Source organism: Kryptolebias marmoratus, linkage group LG14, assembly GCF_001649575.2.
Source record: "Kryptolebias marmoratus isolate JLee-2015 linkage group LG14, ASM164957v2, whole genome shotgun sequence".
Lineage (NCBI taxonomy): Eukaryota > Metazoa > Chordata > Actinopteri > Cyprinodontiformes > Rivulidae > Kryptolebias > Kryptolebias marmoratus.
In genome coordinates, this window is record NC_051443.1 from 4850974 (window position 1) to 4874217 (window position 23244).

Below are 23244 nucleotides of genomic sequence, written 5' to 3' on the forward strand. Positions count from 1 at the left end.
TTCTTCTGCTTTTATTTATTAATTTGGCACTCTTTGAAATTGCTACTTGCTTAAGAACCACAGGATGACATCATAATTGCATCTATAACTTCACTGTCATCAGCAAAGCTGTTTTTAAAATCTGATGCCACCAACATAAAATACAGGGAAAAAAGCAATACCTGCAGTTCATTGTTTGGAATTTTTTACTCCCCATAGCATTACAAGATTAAAGGCCTAGCATTTCTTGAGGGTATGTATATCACCTGCCAACTTTCCTGCCAGAGTTTTAGACCAAGACCATCTAATGATGAGTTGTAGCTTTTTTGGTCAAACACTGAAAATAGGGTTATGCCCAATCTCAAGCAATACTGCAAGATGTTACACAGATTATATGTTGTGGATGACTCAGCTACTGCCACATCAAACCTTAAATCAATATAGTTAAAAGTGACTAAGGTATAGCTATTTTTGTATTGGCTAATGTCAGTTAGCTGTGATGGCTAAAGTTATTCAGTTGTTGATGTCTATCCAATGAGGATTCTAAGAGTTTCATTCAAATTTCTTTTGTGGTTCACAAGATATTTTGCTGACAGACAAACATGGTTGTCTACAATAATTAATGATAAAATTTTAAGCAAAGATGTTGTACAATAAGTAGCACTTGGAGTGTGTGTGGTGAATGACAACCACACATTTTCATATCAAATATATTAAATATTTTATATTTAAATTTGAAATAGCACATTTATAAACAAATGTCAATGGCCACAATGCTGCACACAAAATAATAAATAGTAAAAAGATAATACCAGGCACAAGAGACCATAAAAACAATCAAAAATGAGAACATGTAAAAATATGATAAGACATAAAATAAAACTATTAAAATGATGCTTAAATGTCAATTCTCATGCTGTAATAAAAGCTAGTAAATATAAGTGAGTTTTAAGATGGGACTTAAAAACTACCCAGAACTGTTGGAGAAGCACAGTGGTTTCCGCTGGGACCAAAAATAATAACTTCAGTTTTATCCTCACTGAAATTCAGGAAGTTTGAAGCCATCCAAGCTTCTACCTTAGTGGGGCAGTTGAACAGAGGTTTTAGTAAAAAAGAATGATTGTGCTTCAGCTGTAGGTAGATCTGAGCGTCGTCTGCATAGGAATGAAATGATATGTTAAATTTTTTAATTAAATCATTTTTTTAAAATGAAGCCTAAAAGGGAGCATGTGTATGGAAAAAAAATTGGGTCCAAGAATAGATTCCTGGGGAACTCCATGTGTGAGGTGGACTGAGGAGGAAACAGATTCTCCAAGGCTTACAGGGTAATTCCTGTCAGACAGGTAAGACCTGAACAAGTCTAGAGTAGGGCCTTTGATACCACAATTCTACAGCCGGGAGATCAAAATACTGTGGCCAGCTGTATCAAAGGCAGCTGTCAGGTCTAAAAGCAAAAGATCTGTAGAGATCATTAAAAATCATTAAAGATTTTGTTCTTTAAATAAAAATACAGTTTCTGTGAAGGGCTATGAAGGGCTTTAAATCCACAGACATGATTAGTCTCAGCTACTGCCACACCATTCTTTAGGCTAATATCTGTAAAATTGACAAAGTTAGAGCAATTCTAGTGTCTTTTTAAAGTCAGTTACCCGTGGCAAGGCAGCCACTGGGTTGACAAAGTCAACCCTTTGTTAAACTGGAAGACTCCACTTTTATTCCAGATTCCAGAGAATAACGGGGCTAAGATACTATGGTACTGACATACAGGTGATGGCTAACCATTGTAGTGGTCATCAAGCTATAAATGAAGGCAGTTGTGATAGAATAAGCATGAGAAGCTTGATAAATACCAAGGGCTGAAAGAGGAAATAGAGAAAGTCAAAGCCTCAGTGGTACCAGTGGTCATCAGAGCACTCCGTGCTATGACCCCCAAACTGGAAAAGTGGCTCCAACTGATCCCAGGAACAACCTCAGAGATCTCTGTCCAATAGAGTGCAGTCCTAAGAACAGCTAAGATACTGAGCAGAACCCTCAAGCTTCCAGGCCTCTGGTAGAGGCCTTGAGCTTGAAGTGAAGTCCAGGTCAGCTACTAAGGGTTGGTCCCTTCCATTAGCAGCTGGCTTGTTTGTGCTGCTACGTATTTATTATTTTTTTTTTTTTAACGTGTCCTGTCCAGCTGTGTGGCATTCAGAATTGTCATCTGAATGTCAGGGTAAGGCCCAACAGATTTGCTTTCACAAGCGGAACATTATGGCTTTCACCATGATGTTCCCCTTGGTATATGAAAGTTTATTAGAAATTGCTTTGGGTTTATTTAAATTGTAATGGACACAAAGATGAGAAAGAAGAAAGTGAATGGGGAAAAGAGATGGAGGAAAAGGTTTGAAGAAAAAAACCATAGAGATAAAACAAGTTAACACCTTTGAACTCTGCCACAGGACCTGCAGAAAGAAAAAACAAAACAAAGAATCCACAACAACAAAAAGCATATGCAGTATATGATGATAATTATAACTTCAATGGAAAGTACACAGAGCCAGGTAATACAAGAGGGTATTTAGTGACAACCGCAGCCCAACTAAAGGTGTATCTGACAGACACCTGAATCTAGTTATGTATATATGTATGTGTATCTATATGTATCTATAAGGTTTCTCAGGAATATTTGGTGAGTGTGGGGACCCATATCCACCCCCCCAGGACATGAGGACGGCACAAGGAAGAGCGGAGGCATTCATGCTGCTAGGTATTCATGGAGAGTAGTCAGTTTCTTTAGCCAGTAGGTATGGATCATGTCAGGCCCTGTCCTGGTGCAGTCCAGCTCTTCTTACTGTCTGCTTCTTGAGTGTACCTCCTTAGACAAGTAGCCAGAGCTTTGAGGCATTGTCGCATGTTGCAGTATTTTTGTGGTGAATCTTTCTTCAGTCTGCCATTGACTTGTGACCTGTCCAGGGTGTCCCCCGCCTTTCACACAGTGACTGCTGGAGATAGGCACCAGCTCCACATGACCCGGAATGGAGAAGCGGGTAAAGAAAATGGATGGATCTTTCTTCAGTTCACTTTCCTCCTGTATGTGGAACAACGCTCCTTATTGCTTGTAGGCTTGATCTTATAGCCAAGTATGCCAAGGATTTGTGCTGTTGCTGTGGTGTGTACTAGCTTATTAGTGTTTGTGATGGGGTCAGTTGGGATACTTAGCAGTGCCACATTTACATCTTCTCGCAGACTTTTAGAGGGTACTTTGTCACTTAGACTTGATAAAGAATGAAAGTCATAAGTGTCTAGCTTGATTACAATCGTCATTTCCAGCTCAGCTGCCGTTGTATTCAGTTTCTCATGGCTTTTCAATGGCACTTGTTCCCTTTACATGGCTGGTGGGGATGTTGATAGTATCTCCCCCCGACCTGTCGTCCTGGCTCCCCCATGCTGAAGCATCGTTGTTGTACCTCATTAATCTCTAGGTGTGATAACAGGTTTCGATCTCGATTGTTGGGACACTGGGTCCGAAGTTGTTTCGTAGTCAATTTGGATGATGGGTACCTATGTTTCCATAAATTGGGAGGGTGTAGCCCCTCTCTCTGGGCTTCCTCATATACTGTAGTAGCATTCCAACAGTGTTGAGTTTTCTGTCCTTGTTCATGAATGTCTTGTTCCTGTAGCCCATTTCTCATCAGAATATCCTGGTTCCCAAACATCTAAAGAGAACCTTGTTAATCCGGGTGACGTTCAAGCCAGCATGGCATCATTTCTATGTCTCTTGCTCATTATGACAATATAACAGCTTAGTGGTTAGCACTGTGGCCTCAAAGCAAGCAGGTCCTAGGTTAAAGCCCCGGGTTGGACCTGGGGTCTTTCTGTGTGGAGTTTGTTCTCCTCATGTTTGCGTGTTTGCATGTTAGGGTGCCTTCAGGCTCCCTTAAAAAAAGAGATCTGTGATCTCAATGGCTAAATAAAGGATGATAAAATGATGTAATGTTGAACTCTGAATACCTGATCGTCTTGCACCAAAGTCATGTGACATTAGGTAAAATTATTCAATTGAGTTTATTTATATAATGCCAATTCACAACAAAACTATACAAAAAGCAAACAGGTTCAATTCACATTCAGTTACATGAAGTTTAATACAGTCAATACAATCAGAAATTTTAATTAAACTTGCAGAAAAAAAATAATTTGTTGGACATCTACAACTGATTTTAACATGGCTGCCACAACCACCTAGTTTTAAAAATACAAAAATAGCTATGATTTTGTCAGTTTTTCAGATATTGAGGTAAAACTGATTCCTAACATGTAGTCTCAATGCTACTGGATTGCACAAAACCTTTTGTTTAAAAATTGGCTATTTGAGGTTACCTCTGTATTTGTATTTCAGCAAAAAATCTCACAAACCACTGGATGAATTTTAATGAAAACTTGACCAAGTAATCACTGGATGTAGATCTAAAAAAGGTTAACTTTCGGATTCAGTCTAATTCAAGATGGCTGGCACAGCTAATTTGCATTAGACAACACAAAATAGCAATAACTCTATAACTATAATTTGTTGTGGTAGTAGCCAAGAGTCATTCACAACACATACTCCGAGTGCAAGACTGCACAAATCATTATTTAGAGGTTTGATCAAAATTACTTTTTTTTGTCATTTCTCAACATAAGATGATCTCAGTCTAAAACTCTAGCATAAAAGGCAATTTTAGAAATGCTAAACCTTTAATTTAATAATGGATTTATTATAGCTCCATGGCCTTTTTTGTATACACACACACAACCGAACCTTGATGTGTACTTCTTTATGTTCCTGATGTGTGGAGAGTTTCTTGGTCTTCATGCTGTTTCTACTTTTGGACAGGTGTTCCTGACAGCTGAACAGTTGTGTATATAGCACTGATGCACAGATCTGAATTAAATAAAAAACCTGTCTTCTTCTGACTGATTTTGTCCCCAGAGGGACTGCAGAGCACTGCAGTCCCAAAATTATCAGAAAATATCAGTTGGTGAGGAAGAAAAATGATTTTGAACCCAATGAACGAATGGTTTGACAGCATTTATTTTTCAGCAGCAGTTTGACTCTTTCTTTGAACACAGTGGGAATGTAGTCTGGCTTACCTATAACTAACTTTAATTCAATAATAATGTTTATATGCGAGGTCAAATGAAAAACCAAAAAAGAATAATTTAGAATCTCATTTTAATTTTCAGTTTTACACAACATTAGAAGTATAAATATCTGTTAATATACAACATCTATGACATCCATAGAGCTTTTCTTGGGCAAAATACAAAACTCAAAACACTTTTATTGCACATATTCTAAAAGACAAATTGTTGTCAACAAGTTCAACTAATACTAGTTCTGCACACACAGAAAAACAAAACATAACACCCCCACCCTCCAAAAAACCCCAAAACAAAACAAAAAAACAAGACAAGCAGACAAACTTAACATGAAAAACACTGATTACCGCACAAACAAATATCCTGGTGGCAAAGAGGGGCAAAGTCTCACGTGGCAATAAGCAACATCTTCTGAGACACAGAACAAAGATTTGGCATATCGACATAAAACAAAATATACATCCATGATGCTTTGTAAACAAACACCAAATGTGCTTTTAATTGGGTTGTAATAGCTGAAGCTAACATGTTAGATCCACTTTCAGCTCTGGATTTCTTTCTCATTCAGCCTTCAAATTTAATATTGGCAAAAAATAAGGTGCATTTTGTTCTAACAATACAATTATATCTAATGTAGGTACGCTCCGATTATTTTCATATTAAAATCTCTGGAGTCAATTATTCATCTTAAAATATAATGTGGAACACTTAAGTATACTCTATCAGGTTAAAATATTTTTTTTGTATAGTAGAAGAGAAATTTATGCTTTTTAATGTAGACTGATAACAGAAGAAATACAGCTAACACTAGTGTCTTAGGCTATCAATAAAGTTTGCAGTTTAAAGGCATCTATAAGTACAGAAATGTTAGAGTAAGAGGCTGAAAGTGACTGAGGATACATGACAGCCAACAGGACTCGTACCAAGCACGCCAACATCACATTTATGTCATGAACAGAAATTCTGCAAAAACTAAAGATTCCTCATGAACTCTTCACCCAATGAAGTTTAAGCTGGCTGTCTGACACCCCAACAGATAACTGAAAACAGCACCAACACCCCAACAGTGAACCACCTGAAACCTTCATGCGAGTTCAAGCCAACGAGAAGACGCTCAAACATTTAAAAAAATCTACTGCACATATGCAAAAGTGCTTGTTCATTTCATTTGTCAAACTACATTTCAGAACTCTTCTCACTGAATTTACTTTGCAACATGTCATCAACTATAAAGACATTCTTGGAAATGCTGATAGCCCTCACAGTTTTTTATTTGATGCTACATTTTAAGAAAAAGCTCAGTTCGCCCCTTGTGTCTTTTTTTTTCTGTCTTCGAGTCAGTTTTGGAACATGTGAAAACACGTTAGAAAGAGGAGGAAACCTTTGATGAGACACATTGCAGCAGCTTACTAGAAACCACGCAGTTATCAAGCAGAACATCTTAATATTGACCATACAAACATGACACTGCAAAATCTTTACATATAGTACAAACAACCATTTAAGCCCATGTTTCCCTGTTTTACAGTGTTATATTTACACCATATTGCATATAAATCAAAAATATATGTACAGATGTTGAAGGAATGTGAATAAACACCACATCTGGCTAAAATAGCAAGACGTTCTAAACCCCATTTGTCTAAGGCCCCTTCAATAATTTAGAATTTCTAGAACTGGAACATGATTCTGTTTTAAGCTTTAGGTGAAACAGAAAGGGGGTAGTGCCATCCCTCTGCGTAACACTGTACAAAACCCAATGCACAAACAATTGGATCGTACTAAGCAGAAAATTGTCAGAAGAAAATGCTAAACTGAGTAAAAGTGTGTGGTTTACTGCGTGAAAAGACCTCTGCATTGGCTCTTCCGAGTCTCGAATTAATTGTGCAATTCAAAATCTTTCATGGCACTGACTTTTCAGGACATCACAGCCCGCTGACCCGGACACAACGATTGCACAAAGCATTTGGTGAAGAACAGAAACAAATTTCTAAACATTCACTTGACTTGAGAGTAAAAACACTGACATCAGAAACAATCAGCAAATGATTTCCTGCATTAAAACACACGTGCACACACACCTACACACACACAAACACACACTCGCTCAAACATCAGCAGGTAACAGCTTGTGTGGTCCTCATACAAAATCAAATAAAGAAGGCATGATGATGCTTGCACAAACTATTTTGAACATTTTGTTTGGATTCTGTGAAGTGACCGTTTTCACTTTTTGTTACAGGAACTCTGTGGCGACTCCTTCTGCTGCTTACATCTGCTACTGTCTTTGTCTGCCGCGTCTTTAAGGGCAGAGGGAGAAGCCCTGGATGAATCTTTTTTCATGCTTTTCTGTGCGACCTCTTGAACTGTGTCTTTTTTCTTTTTGTCAGCCTGCTCCTTCCTGCTGGATAATGGCTGCTTGTCAGGGGGTGGGATTTGGCTATCTGGGGCCTTGTGACTGTCTGGTTTGAGTGCATCCTTTGACGCCTTGTCCATCGACTCACAGCTGGAGAACCTGCCTGAAGCGGCTGCACTGCTGGGTGAGTGTGTATCTTTTTTTACTGCAGGTTTTGGTGGCACCAGAGGTGGATTTGGTAGAGAGGAAAGATCTGATGGTTGCTCTTTCCTGAGCTGCTGAAGCTGAGGAGCAGCAAGAGGTGAGACATCTTTTGGTTTTGAATCAAGATTACCTTGTTTTTTGGGTGAGTGATCTTTAGGTTTGACATCCAGACTTTGTTTTGCAACACAAGTGGATGTTGCTGTGAGTGTTTTAGGAGGAAAAGGTTTTGACTTTGTGTCTGTGTTGTCTTTTATTGTTACAGAACTTTTGGGCTGAGTCACTTTTTGCTTTACATCACCATGAGTTGTTGACGGCATTGGCTGAACAACCTCTGCCTGCTTAACTCTGCTTCTTGGGGACAACAGCAAAACTTCTTTGTGTTTAGCATCACGAGTTGCTTGAAAGTTTGACATTATTGCCGCAGATTGTTTGAAGTTTGGACTCCATTTAATCACTGGGACTGGAGATGTTGTGCTGTGGGACTTTATTTCCATTGTTTTTGCCTCCTTCACAAATGTGGGTGTTACAGGTTCTGGATCAGGTCTGGACTTACTTCTGGAACTTGAGACGTTTTCATCTGCAGCTGCTGAAGCTAAATCTTTTCCTTTTGCAGACAAGACAACAGGGTTTTCCTTCTTACATTTGGACTCAAATGATTTGTGTACTGTTTTTTCACTTGGGAATTCTTTTGACGCCTGCTCTAAATTTTTCACCACACCTGTGTTTTTTGATAAAACGGGTGCTTCTTTTTTCTGTAATTTGTCTTCTACAGCACAAGCAGATACAGTGTTATCATTTTTTTTCACACTTACTTTGTCATTTGTAGTAAAGTTTAATGAGCAGCTCATGTTTACTACACAAACCTCTTTGTTTGGCTGTATGTCAGTGGTACAAGTGTTGATTTTGGAAGCTGTGCTGCCTGTTTTTTCAGCCTCTTTTACAGCTGATATGTTTGACTCACCAGCAGATGTTTCGCAGTCAACTTTGGATTTTAAACTGCTAGATTTATTATCACATTCATGTTCAAATGCTGATGTTGTGACAGAAACTGGTGTTTGTGTGTTTGAGTAGCAGATGCTGAGTGGTTTCTGTTTAGAAAGCACATTCTCAGAAGCAGAGATGTTCTGCACAGTCACCTCTGATACTGAGGTCATGTTTAAGTTCTGTACAGCAGCATTTCTTTTCTCACAGCTCTCATGCTGACCTGTATCCAAACCAGAGTTTGTGCTCTGCCTCGGGGGGGCAGGTAATGTTTCACCTGCAGCAGCAGCACCTGGAATCTCCTCCTGTGTAAGAGTTTTACTGTTCACCTCCAGTTCTGCTGTAATCAAAGATGTTTTGTTGGTGTTTTGTGATGCGTGTGGTGCAACTTCCTTCTGCTCCACTTCATCTTCTTGATCTTCATTGCTCACTTCCCGTATGGAAGGGGTTTTTCCAGCAGAGGAGAACTGGGAGCTATGTCGATGAGTCAAGGAGGACGAGGCCTTCACACCAGGCCAGCTCTCCTGTTTGACAGTGAAGGTCTCCACTGAAGCCTTTAATGGTTCTCTGTGTTTTTCGTGTGTCTTCTCACCACCAGCACTGATTTTAATTTCTACAGCTGCTTTCGCTGACTGCTCTTTGGAAACAACTGTGCTGTTTAAAGAAGAAACTGCTTCAGAGCTTGGTGAACAGGTTGTCAAGTTTTTTATCTTGTCAGAGGACTTCAGGTGAGGGATGGTGATCTGTTTCTCAGTTGGGCTTTTAAGCCATACTGATAGACTCACAGAGACAGTGTCGCATATATTGTCTGCCATCTTAGACAGACATGTTTCTGTTTTGGAGAGTCTTGGTCCTGAAAGCAAACCAATATCCAAGGTACCCTCTAGTGGTTTAAGGGAAGAAACATGGCGACTCTCAAGTTTGTATTCAGATGAGGTTTTTCTTAGAGGAGCCTCAGCAGAGATGAGCTGTAGTTTTTCCACAGCACTCTCTCCTCTTCCTGAGAAAAGTTTGGGGGGCAGGCCTTCAGGACTTGAGTGAAAACTTCCCTTCATGTGGTCATGAGACATGGCTGTGTCCAGCTGTAGACTCTTGGACCTCATGGAGCCAAAGTGGAGGTTCTCATGGAGGCCAGACGACAACCGACACAGGCAGTCTTCTCTTTCTTCAAATGACAACCTCTTCCTGGTGAACTCAATGTTGGGAGCTTTAAAGTCCAGTCTGTCAGGCTTCATGTTGTCTTTACCCAGTCGAGAGTGCTGCCACTCAGTGTGAGTGGAGCAGGAAGCTGTTCGGGAGGTTACTTCACTTTCACAGCTCCCAAAAGATGGTTCACTGTTGGCTTCACAGACACGTGTGGACAGTTTTTTGTATAAAACATCTTTAAGGGTTGTGCTAGCAGCTTTAGTCCCCAGAGAGCTACACTCTGGGCTGCTCTGGGTTTTGTTTTGGCTTGGAAACAGAAAACGTTCGTCCCTCTCATCAGCACACAGAGGCAGTGAGTCAGAATCACACAGGGCGTCTTGCTTCTGCAGAGACTCTCTCCTCTCGGACCACTCTTGTCTTTTCACAACCATCTTAAATTTCAGTTTTTCTTTATCAAGTTCCTCCACAGACTCCTGCCGGCCTAACTTACGCCCGATGGGCCTCTTTAGACAGCCCTGTTCAACAGGTCGTATGCGGTGGATTGCCAGAAGCTCGCTGCTAGTTTCGTCCAAGCTCTGAAGTACAGTGTGATCCCGCTCGCCACTCGTCAGCTCCTCATCCGGCACTTCCTCTTGGGTTACCTCCAAGCTGTGTTTTCTGGAACAAAGATGTTTCTTCTCTCCCGTGTAGGATGAGGAGAGCTTCTCTTCAGACTGAACACGCTTAAGGAGGGGTGAGCGAGGTGGCTCAGCACTTTTGGGGCAGGCAATATGGCGCACGATTGTGGGAGGGGAGTGTATCTTGACTGGGAAAGGTTGGGTCGTCTTGGAAATTGGTACAGAACTGAGAAGGGGAGAGGGCGAACGCTGAGGAGATGTCGGCTGGGGGGTGGGTGAAGGTGTGCGTGCTAAAGGAGACAGTGGAATGCTGCCGGCAGACTTGCGTCTCCCCTGTCGAAGCCTCTGACCCGGAAGCTTGGGGCCAAGGCCATGCAGAGTGCTGGGACGAACATGGCCTGAACCTGCGGGGGAGTTTGGAGCGCTGGAGCTGGGAGAGCTGCTCTGAGACGAATTACCACCTGGAAATCATGAGCACAAAACAAAATGAATTTCAGTAAATTAAAATGATTAAATAGTGAAACTGTTCTGGATTAACAGATGGATCTTTTTTTTTCCACTGTAATGTAATATTTCCACCTGACACGGTGAAATCTGGTGTTGTTCGCAGGGCAGCAGTAGGGGAACGGGGAGAGAGACTGTGGGTGGGGGAGCCAGGGAGACTCTCACCAGATGACAGAGAGTGGTTGAGGGAGGTGAAACTGCGGCTGGTGTGAAGCAGAGGGGAGGGCTGCATGGCAAAACGTCTGAAAAGAGAGCGCCGCCTGCAAAACAGTGAGAGAATGAAAAAAAAAATTAATATAAAGTTTTCTTTTTATGAAAAACTACATAAGGAGGTTAAATACTACAATAGTGTAGTATTTAAAAATAAGTTGTTTTAAAGAGAAAATGAGCCACTTTTCTAAAATACTCCCACAGTGTCACCAGTCTGCCTCCTAGAGACAAACAGGAGAAATGTCAAGGCTATGCCAAAGACATTTCTGCAAAAGTGATAAAATACATTTAGGAATAAAAGGGTTGAAAGTATTTCCATTGGTCCTTTAAAACATTTAATGAGCATATAAATAAATTTGAGTTTTATGAAACCTTGTAAAAACAAAGTGTTGTAAGATAGATTTTTCTTTTTTTGCTTACATTTCTTCTAATTGATTTAAAAAATAATCAGTTTTTATCTGAAACTTTTAAAGGAGCTGATCAAACTTTCTAATTGTAAAAATAAATGATTCAGTGCTGTTATCATCTTTGGAACAGTTTCTTATTCACCACAACAGACCTTCAGTCTGAAAAGTTTCTTTCCATCTTTCAACATTGTGAAGTTTTTTACTAAAATAGAAAACAAAGAGAGGTTAGGGAAAGACGGAGTAAATATTTTGCTACCTATTTGACTGGACCTAAGACTACACAGTCGAACGGTGGCAGTGCAGGAAGGTCCTTGGTTTAGAGCTCAGCTGGGGTCTTTATCTGTGGCATTTACCCGTTTTCCCTGAGCATGTGTGGGTTTCAGAAATGTTATCTATTTTCCTTTTGTGTTTTCCATAGATACAGTAGTAATTTTGCTTTAAAAATGTCTTACGAAGAAATAAAACAAACAAAAAAGAACAACTGGTTCTCTGATTTTTCACTATTAGTACCACCTCAGTAAACTAAGATCTAAGTACTAAGTACCACAAATATAAGACATTTAAAACCAGTAGTACATGTCAACAAGCAAATTCACCAATTACCTTTAATGCCCACCTTTAATAACCTAAAAGTCAAACTTGCTTTTTTATCCTAACCTTTGCTCTTCAACAAAAGCAGTTGGCTTAAAAAAAAACACATTGAGGCTCAATCATCCTTGGCAGGGCCTTCTTTGGGTCAGGGTGTCTAGTAGTAGTAGCCGAAAGGTAAGATGAACCCAAAATCCACTACTGAGGATATGTCCAAAATAAATAAATAAAAAAAAATAAAGATGCCTTGACACCAAAATAAAGTTAATTTTACACATTTCTACATTTTAATTAGTAGGCCAAAGAGTTTGTAGTTTGTACCTTTCTGAGGTTTTCTCCTTTTTGGACTTTTTGCCACACCTCACCATCTTGCTTCTGTAGCTGTTCTTTCGGGCTGGTCCAGTTTTTATTGAAGTGTTTTCAAAGGGAGTTGTAGAGATGGCCACTTTGTTACCACTCTGAAATGAAAGAAAATGTTTACATTTAGTAAAACTTATCAGATAAACATATTCCACAGTCCTTAATAATTTATTTAATTGTTAGGATTTTTACAAATTATTAGGTCAGGCTGCAGAACTGTGGGCTGATAGAGTTTAATGAATGTATGTACAGTTAGACCATTTGTGATGCAAAGTTTTGTTTTTAATTTCAATCTTGAAACTTTTACAATAATGGTGCTTAATAAGCAGTTTTTTTGTATAAATTTCTTAAATTATTGTTACACATCACGTACATACTTCTCTGCACAAACATCTTAGAAGTAGCACAAATTGATTATTTTGTTATTTTTATTGAAATAACTATTGAATTAATTTATGAGAAGTTAAGTTGTCAAACACAAGAAAAACAGTATTAAATTCAAAGAGCTGCAGTTTAAAGATGGAAATATTTTCATAGTTACCTTTAGCAGGAGCTCCACCACTTCAGTATGAACGAGACCGTGAACCGGTTCTCCATTCACGTGAGTAATCAGGTCTCCAGCTTTGAGTCCTGCTTTATGTGCCGGCCCGCCATCTTCTACGTTCTGATTAACAAACACATATCTTTATTAATAGGGTCAATATAATATTTTTCAGAGAATTCTGAATTCTTATTCAAAGCAGAAAAATAAAACAAAATAACTTTTCTACCGCAGTCTTTTTAGTTTTGTTCCATTTGTATATTGTAGTGATTTTTTATTGCATAGAAGAAAGATTGAAAGTGACTGTCTTATTTAAACTCAGAGAAAATACTATTGAAAAGTATAAGTCAGGAGATGAATACAAAATTATTTCCAAGGCCCTAAACATCCCCAGGAGTTCTGATAAATCCATCATCAAAAAATGTAAGACATATGGGACATACGTAAATCTACCAAGAGCAGACTGTTCTCATAAACTGAGTGACCGTGAAGAAGGAGAATGGTGAGAGAGACCACCAAGACACCTGTTGTAGCTTGTAACTCCTTCAGAGTGCTAACAGGTGTCTTGGTGGTCTCTCTTACTATCTTTTCCCTGAGTTGAACTAAAACAGTCACTTTATAGGGGGTGAATATTTATGCACTAACCTATTTTGTAGAAATCTGATTTCACTTTGACATTAAAGAGAGTTTTTTGTCAAAAGTCCAATTTATGTTCATAGTCGCTGCTTACTGAGATACTGGCTTTACTAATTTATTTTTTTTTTTGTCTGCCACTTCCTTACCCAGACCATGTGATAGACGGTGTAGATGTCACTGTCACAAGCATACACACGGATGGCCCTCAGCGTGAAGCCGAACTTCTTCCCGGAGCTGTGGATGACGACAGGCTGTCGTGGGTTGGTGCTGCAGAGGGAGGAGTCTCTGCTGGGAGAAGAGTCCCTCGAGGATGGGTCCGAGGAGAGGGAGTAAGGAGACAGTGGGCTGACCAGAGGAGACACTCCGAAGACATCTGAGAAAATAAGAAACAAACAATCACCACCTGAGCAGATTATTTTATTTAATCAAGACCTAACCTGGTTCTGAAGTCAGGACTGAGGGGATGCTGTGAAACTAATCAGATTTTCTCTCCCAGCAGTACAGATCTTTTGCTCTAACTGCATAATTTGTTGTTAGTAGTTTGGACTCAAGTGTTTGCTCAGTCACACTTTAAAATGGAGCTCTAGGTATCACACTGGGACAATTTTGCACAGATACATAAAGTGCTGTCTTTGATTTGTCATTCAGACATACAGTACTCTGAAGAAACAGATTTTTAAAACAGGCTCAGTGTGTGGTTGTGTTCTGTTAGTCTGTGGGTGGGCATACCTCCAGGGATCATCAAAGAAAGGGATCCAGTTGAGACAGATTTAGGGACTTTAGCCACAGCTCTGGTCTTCCCAGCAGCATTGTCTGGTCGGAGAGACGAGGTCTGAGGCTCCTGATCTGTGGAGGAGTGACTGATACTGTCGGGGATCTCTGCACCCACACCTCTGGGTGTCAGCTGGTCCAGATGTTCAGAGAAACTTCCTAATTATTACAAAAGATGTGCAGGAATTAGGCTCACAATTACTGCTAAACATGCAGGCAGGAAAATGAAAAAAGTCAACAATTACATAGAAAAAGTTGAAAAGTTAGATTTTAGAGCATTGCTTATGTTCTTCCTTATTGAGTTCTTCATGTCTGAACATCAAACTGTATAAACAGATCCAACCTGCAGCCTGCTGGCTGAGCTTACCATAAAGATGGAAAATGGAAAGAAAACAAGCCTGACTTGCATTCAAATTTTAAAAGAAAATAAAAGCCTTTCCACCTTCCAGTACCTCCAGTGTGTTCACATATTATATTTGTAATATTTAATATGAACAAATACTGAAAAGTAAAAAAGATCATAAGGTGTCATACAATGGTTGAAGTTTTTAAAAACATATAAAAAAACATATGCACAAAATTCTAACCAACAATAGTAAATTACAAGAGTAAATCTCAATAAAAAAATAGATAATAGTTATTAAACTGCACTGAATTGTCCTGTTTTGCACAAAAGATGCTGTTTATAAATAAACAAAACTAATTGAAACTTTTCTTTTTGTATTGCTTTGAAACCTGTGGACAAATGAGCTTTAATTTATCTGTTTGTTAGTTGATGTTTTACAGTGATATATTTAAAAATATTTCTTGTAGAAAACAATAGAGAATTGTACAAATCTTAATGCTCTCTTTAGTTTTTTTTTTAATTTTCCTACCATGCAGTTAGACTTTCTTGTAATCTGTGAACGTAGTCTTCATCAATAGTTCAAGGGGGAGGTTAAAGTTTTGGCACAGTACTGTATATTAATCATAATTACTATTGCATGGTGCAGCTCCTACAACCTCTGACCTCTTGGTATCCCCCCTTTGAACTGTTGCCTAATAAAGTATAAAGTTTGGCTTTGCATTCTTCCCTTCCTCTGTACTTTCTACTTCCCTCTTTGGACTGAAAAAAAATCCTTCTAGTTTCAAGCAATTTGTGTTAAATGCTAAAATTTGTTTGAAATGTGACAAGATGTTTGTTCATAAAATGTTCCTTTCTAGGTTGGTAAACTTAAGTAATGTCAACCATTAAGTGCTTTAAAGTGTTTGATGTGTTCTTTTGAAGTTAACTGTTTCATTATGACTTGATCTTAGTTACAGATCATTACAGTAGTCAAAATATGTAATCTTCATTTTATATACAATAAGTATAATAAACTTAAAGTGTAAAAGACAAAGAATATATTTTTCTTAGAATTTCCAAGAATCAGACCCATCTTTCTGGAAACTTAACTCGTGACAAAAAAGTAATTTATTGGCTGCAAATCAGATTGATTTAGTCAGATGCTGCTCACATCTTTACTATAATTAAGCGTAAACATCAGATTCACCAGACTCTCCCTTGTGTTTCTAGTGTTTTTTTCTCTTTATCCATTTCTTATTCTGTTAACTTAGTAAAAAATGTATTACTTCAAGTTCATACTGAAAGACTTGTTCTACTCTGATATAAGCTTGCAGTAATTGTTTTATATCAGTTCCAGCAGTAATCTGTTAATTAGGCGAATGTTATCAAGCCAAAGTTTACATTCCTGATCCAAACTCAAGATAAGACAGCCAAAACGTCTGTATCAAGCTTGCTGGCAAGGATGATTATGAAATACGGCCTTGAGTCCTGAAACCATCAGCTGAAAACCATCAGACCACCCTTTGTGACCTTTGGATAGACCGCTAACCTACTGAGCATAAACCCTTTTGGGCTTCATCCGCCTTATGCTGCCACAGGGTTTAAACAGGGCCATCAACCTGTCAAACCCAGTGAGTAACGCCATGCTTCTGCCCAACACAGCTCTGTATCTCTTTATCTTGGCTGCTGTGCTAAGATAGATATTTGGCTAGTTTATCACCTTGAAAATGCTGAAGGAATATTCTTTTTTTCTTACTTTAACTTACTTTTCCTAAACTAATCTTAATTTGGTTCAAGTCTAGTTCTCTCCACTATTTCAAAGAAACTCCAAAGTGACTAAAACATACTCTGTCAGTTTAGTTATAGTTTAATCAAACCCTAAACCAAAACCACCTTGTTCAAAACAGTTAATATTTTTTAAATATTTTAGTATTGCATATGTTCATCTTCAATCTGCCTGAAAAGCAAAGATTTCTGTTGTTTAACCTTTATAATAGTTAATTATTTTTTTAAGTTATGACTTTTATACCATCTTCTTGTGACCATATTGATGATTTATTATACAATTCTATGTTGTTGCAAAAGCTTTATTTTATTTTGTTTTCTCCTTCTTTCTTTTGTCCCCCTATGTCTTTTCTATTTTATTTCTTTTAATTGTCATAAAATGTTAATTGTGAAATAGTCTGCTTTCTGGTAAATACTGAGTATAGTCTAATAATTCACTGCCAAAAGAATAAATGCCTTTAGTTCAATTTGAACCCTAATAAAAAGGGGTAAAATTCAAATCCCGCAAATCAAGCCTACAGAAGTTGATAGGTCTTATACAAAGTAGATGTTTGATTTTCTTCTTCACTCAGTTCATCCAAAACTGCATAAGTTAGAGGTTGACTATTCTGTGAGGCTGCAGACAAGTTATTTCCGACTCTGTAATTTGTACCAGAAAGCGTGGCTCCACTGTGAGTGCTGCCAGGAGTGGTGGCATCAGGTTCATCCTGGGGGAGCTCTCCAATAGAGAAGGACACCTTGATGGGATCACTGAGGCCTGATGTGTCATCGCCTTCACTTTCAGCAGAGATGGCGAACTTTGGTAACAAACTTAGACGAGGACCCTGGTTTGTGCTCTCCGTGTCTGACGAGTTTGACAATGAGGGCCTGGATCAAAAAGACAAAAAGGTTCTCATGAGGTGAGCCAAATCCTTCAATGTATCTATAAATTCTATTATCGCCTGCTGCAGAAAGAAAAAGTGCAATAATGTTTTTGCCTGTGTCTGTGTTCATTTGTAAGTAATATATCTCATAAACCAGTGAAGGGACTTTAATGAAAATTTCAGAAAGTAATCACTGGATGTACATCTAACCTTTGGAGTCAACCCAGATAAAGATGGCTGCCACTGCCAACTGACTATAGAATTCAAAAATGGCTAAACCTCAGTAACCTTTAAATATATTGAGGTAAAATTTGGTGTGGTAGTAACTGAGAGTCATTCCCTACTAATACTTTGAGAGCTAACTGATCACACAAGATCTATTTTTAAAACTTTGCTACTGGAGTCTGTGTCTGTAAATAAAACATTTCATGAACCATTGGATGAATTTTATGAAAACCCTCAGAAAAAAAATCACTGGGTGTACATCTAAAACTGACTAACATGTGGAGTACACCCAATTCAATATGGCTGCCACAGCAAAGTGACCTTAAAAACACAAAAATGGCTATAGCTCAGTCAATTTCACAAATATTGAGCTAAAATTTGGTGTGGTAGTAGCTTAGCATGATCCTTAACGAATACTCTGACTGCTACCCATTACAAAATATCTATACTTAAAACTTTGGCATTACCTGTTACAGCTACCACTGCTTATATGTTAGCAAAATATCTCATGAATCACTAGAAGGATTTTAATAAAACTTTCATAAAACATCCAGTGGATGTACATCTACAGCTTATTAACATTTGGAGTCAATCCAATTCGAAATGGCTCCCACAGCTAATCGACCTTGGCAACACAAACATGGCAATGAATCACTCAAATTTACTGATATTGAGCTAATTTTTCATATTGTAATAGCCGAGTCATCATCAACACAAACTCAAACTAATAGATCTTGCAAAATCTCAAAATATCATTAGACATTACACACAATGTTGTGGTAAGGTTTGACAAAAATGGCTGTAGCTCTGTCCGTTCTCATCATAAGATGTTCCTAGTTTAAAACTCTGGCATGAAATGCAGAGGGTGATATTCATTCCTCAAAGGAATGCTAGGTTTTTAATTCAATCTGTTTTTATTCAAGGTAAAGTGTTTAAATAACTCCTGCTACTCTTTCAGTAGAAGTTGAGGTACTTGTACATTTCAGGAAAGTCTGGTGTCCAGCTGAGAGAGTCCACAGTCAATGGGCTCTCACTCTTCTTCTCCTCCGTCTCTCCTTTCTCCTCCAGATGTCCTCGAGACAAATCCAGGCTGCTGTAAACCTGACAACCAACAAATTATTCACTTCACTACATACAGATTAGGTTGCAAAATCTTGTTCAATGCCCAGAGATTGAAACAAAAATAGCAAATGGACAGTAAAGATTAAATACTGAACAGTCACTGGGACCTTTCATTCACGTAGCGCTGCGTGTGTGTTATCGTGTGTCTCAGAAACATTGAGTTTAGGTGCAGCTGGGGAAAAAGATTTGGCATAGCTCAACATTTCCACTGGCTGTCTCTGCCTGCTGCTTCTGAGAATTGCTGTAATGTTTTGTCTTGATGTGAGAGGGGAGACTGCAATGCAGCACGACTCCCAGCTGGAAGGACTGTACTGTGTATTGTTCACACTTTGCTGCTAAAACATCTGATTTGCAAGCAGAAAATATATGCAAAGCCTAAACCAATGTTTAATAGTGTGGGGGGTAAGGAGGAACGAAACTAAGATTTCCAGATGCAGATTTCCATATGAAACACCAAGTACTTATTCTTCCTTTCCCAGGAGTAAAGAATGAGAACAGATGAGGCCATCAGCTCATTTACATGAATAATGGTTTTGGAAGTAATGGTGATGCTTATCTATTAACATGAGACTTAGGCCCTGTTTACATGAGGCCGATCTCCTGGACACCAGTCTCTCTAGCATGTAAACAGTTACTTCCAAAATGGTAAACACACACTTTTGTTTGGACTTTCAGTGAGGTTGAGTTTCTGCTATATGTTGAAAAGGTTGAGTAACAAACAGCACACTGCTATCCGCCATTGTTATTGTAGTTGATGTACTCGAGCATGTGCAAAACAGCTAATGATTGCTGTGGTGGGTTATGGCTTCCTTTGAAATGCAAATGAGAGTCCAAAACATTCCATTCTTAGACGTAGTTTTAAAAAATTGCAATGTGAGAGAATCCAACCACTGTTGTCATGTAGATGAACAGCTGAACTGCAACATAAATGTTACAGTTTCACTGAGAAACAGCTTTGTGTAAACTGCACCCTCAAACAATCTGAGGAGGGAGATTAGAGACGCACCTTAGAAAATCGATGAGAGCAAGAGGAGAACTGCCGCAGATCCACATTGAAGTCTTCATCGTTTGTGTCATCTTCCTCAGTTTCCAGGTGATGATATCTCTCAGACCGAGCTGAGAAGGACAGGAGGTTTAAGTTTTAGTTTTCTTTCATTATCACCTGCCACCAAAAGTGAAGGCGAACAATAATGTTTTCCCTGTGTGTGTGTGCATTCATGTGTCTGTTAGCAAAATATCCCATGAAGCAACATAAATTTTAATGAAACTTGCAGAGAGTAATCATTGGATGTACATCTACAACTAATTAACTTTTTAAGCCAAACCACGCAGATAAATAGCCCTGCTATTTTCTCCCTCTCAGTGTTATATCAACAAAGCAAATAGTGCAACTTGTATGTTTGTGCAAAAATCCCATCAAATTCGGCAAGTGTAAGTGATTTGCTCTCTTTTTGCACCAGATCATAGTTTGTCCTCACTGTAAAATCTAAATATGGAGGTCCACCACAAACACATCAGACACAAAAGTGACAAAGAGAAAAATGTTCCCACTATTCTCTAGGATAGTGGAGGATAATGGGCAAAAAACTGCATGAACAACATTTCACTATATCAGCAAAAGAATCATGTTCAGGATGACATTTATAAATCAATAAGGAACATTTTGTGCTTTCTTGTCTATCACTATATCCTGCCATTTTAATTAAATTATAATTAATTGTTAAAAAGTGAAGATTTTGTATTCATAATCTAAAGCATTAACAATAAGATTCAATAAAGATTCAATAACATGTATTCACCTTTTGACAATTTATTTGTAGATGTAACCATGTCTAACACTCATCACTAGATCAGAGAATGAATTATATATTTTCTGACTTGTCCTTCATGTGAAGGCAGCAGTGCAGCAGATTGCTCCTCTTCCTCTGTTTTACTGAGAAAAAAATTACCAACAGCACAGGTGCTTGATTATGTTAAAAAAAATAGGGGAGCAAAACTGGCAGAGTAATTGTTTCTAAAAACTGCAATGGTCCTACTGGCAGTTGATCCTTAGTTGGTGCATTAGATATTGAAACAAACTTTCATGTGGGATACCTGGGTTCCAGTACCAAGGTTATTAAGGTTTTGTTGGTTTTTTTGTATTTTTTTTAATAAACTGTGGCAAAATGCCATGATTTACTTCAATATGATGCACATTTACAAAACTTTTACTTTAAGGCCATTATAGTACAAAACAAGTTATTTTTGCCAACACAGTCACACTTGTTGGCAAACTCAGAAACATTGAACCCTTAAAAATATAATTTATATTAGAACAAATACTGATTATAAAATCAGATCAAAAGTTCTAATTTTCAGTGATTTCTAATCAGATTATGGGATTTTTAAACTTGCAATTTATAGCAATTATTGTAGGTTTTTAAGTAACTAACCTGGTTGTGTTAAATGTATATAAATTGAGTTTTAATTATAATCAAAGAATAGTAAACAGTGTATGAGGACAGTAAAAGACCAGTGGTCTGTGTTAAAGCTGACTACCAACTCTGGCTGTCTTTTGGACTTTCTGCTTTTTAACCAGAGCTTACAATTCTACTCATGGATCAATAGTCCTTTGACACTAATAATAAGAGCTCATGAAAAAAACTTTTGGACAGCACTTCTTTATTTATTTTTGGGCTAAAGAAACATTAGGGGCTTCAGTGTCTCATACTGACTGATTAAAATAAGCTGGACTCAATCTAAACTACAAAAACACAAGTCCTTAAATGTCTTTTTGAACACTATTTTGAACACTTTAAAAAAACAGAGGATAATGAGAGAAAAACAATATTTTTTATACACATACCGTATGTTTCCTTATGTTATCTTTTCTCAGTAACTGGTAACTCACTGTCAAAGTAGCTTGTGTCATCTTCGGACTCCAGCTGAGGAATAAACTCAGCCTTCTGCCTCAGAAGGCTGTTCCAGTCCAGGTTGTGGAAAAACTGATGCTGCTTGACTTCAGAGGCTCCACCTAAGAACAGATTTTTGGGACAAATGCAGATAAAAAACATACACACACACCACTCGAACGCTTCAGTTGAACACTTGAGGTGAGGAAATGCTTATGTTGCATTTCCTTTGATCTTCTTTTGGCTGCAGGCCAAACAAAAAATGACCATGAACTATCTAATAGACTTTCTATTGCATGACTTTTTGTGAAACAGCAGGAGACGTTTATAAACTGCAGCATAGATGAACAAACAGGTCCAGCTGTCCTCGCGCTGAACAGGCTCTGTGTCAAGGTGATGAAAAGCTTTTTGTCCAAGGTCATGGTTACTTTTATAATCTGCACATCCTCACAGTGGCTGATCATGCATGGAATTGGATTCATGAACTATAAAGAAGTAATTGCAATTGATCAAAACAGGGAGGTCAGTAGATCACAGAATAAATGGCTCTGCTGCAGGATGACCTCATTTTGTCCCCCAGTGTCTTGGAATAATGAGCACTGCTGAGGTGGCCTGTTGTCCCTTTGGAGTTCTGAGACTTACTGCCTGTTCCACTTTCTCCTTTGTGTTCTTTGCATTCTTACCTGTGCCCATCCTTTCCAGAGGGTTCTGTCTCAGCAGCAGGGTAATAAGCTCCTGAGCATCAGGAGGCGGAGCATCCTCTCCTTCTGGCCAGTTGATTTCGTCTGAAAATGTAAAGGACATGCAATCAGTTCAAACCTTACTCCACATACAATGAGCATGAAGCACTCCTAATGGTTTTAATCAAACTGTCAGAAAGTAATTATTTAATGTATATCTACAAGAGATCAACTTTTGGAAATTCAAGATGGCAGCCACAGCTAATCATCCTTAAACACAAAAATGGCTATGATTTACTCTGCTATATTGTGTGAAAATGTGCATTTTCAAGGTTTAACTAAAATGCTTAACTCTGTCATTTTTCAGTGTAAGATGATCTTAGTATAAAATTTTGGCAAGAAAGGTGGCAGGTGATATGCATTTCTTCAAAGAATGCTAGAATTTTAAATATATTTATGAAATCTTACGAGCTTTATTCAAAACTCCCTCACCAGAAACTCCAAGTATGTTTTATAATTAAGAGTGAGAACAGATAAGAATATTTACATGTGCTCTAATTTTTAGTGAAAAGCTTTAAGTATATAGGCTGAGAGCAGTGGTTTAAAACCCTTTCTGTGCTTTGCTGATTGTTGGCCCAAAGCACCAGTCCTCCCCCATTTTAATCAAATTTGGACACAGACTATGAATATGTATGCCATGGTGGCGTGTATTCAGTTTTTTTTCAGGCCCCTTTAATTAAAAGTCCTTCTCAGAGGCCTGGTGTGGCTTGATTGAGAGCAAACCAAATCGGTTATGGCATGGTATTCATTTCCACATCACACATGGAGGCTGTGGTTCTGACAAGATAACACACCTCCTGGTTTCAAGAAAGAGATTATTTCTGTGCTGTCACCATGAGACAAAGAAGCAAAAAAGTAACATCATCAAAACA

General features: G+C 38.4%; 1 protein-coding gene across 12 annotated transcripts in view; it reads right to left on the reverse strand.

Annotated features, from left to right (window-relative positions):
• Positions 1-5014: 5014 nt before the first annotated feature.
• mast4 (microtubule associated serine/threonine kinase family member 4) overlaps positions 5015-23244 on the reverse strand; it is a 149618-nt gene continuing 131388 nt past the window's right edge. For 11 of the 12 annotated variants that reach the window (XM_017427532.3, XM_017427536.3, XM_017427534.3 and 8 more), the window contains 11 exons: positions 22316-22417; positions 21632-21754; positions 19748-19857; positions 18599-18720; positions 17184-17398; positions 14380-14580; positions 13797-14023; positions 13015-13137; positions 12435-12571; positions 10984-11168; positions 5015-10865 (listed from right to left, as the gene is read on the reverse strand). In XM_017427532.3, the coding sequence (XP_017283021.1) occupies positions 7327-10865; positions 10984-11168; positions 12435-12571; positions 13015-13137; positions 13797-14023; positions 14380-14580; positions 17184-17398; positions 18599-18720; positions 19748-19857; positions 21632-21754; positions 22316-22417 (5084 nt within the window). In that variant the 3' untranslated portion in view covers positions 5015-7326. The remainder of the gene's footprint in view (positions 10866-10983; positions 11169-12434; positions 12572-13014; positions 13138-13796; positions 14024-14379; positions 14581-17183; positions 17399-18598; positions 18721-19747; positions 19858-21631; positions 21755-22315; positions 22418-23244) is intronic. The other variant, XM_017427535.3, reaches the window with a different exon arrangement.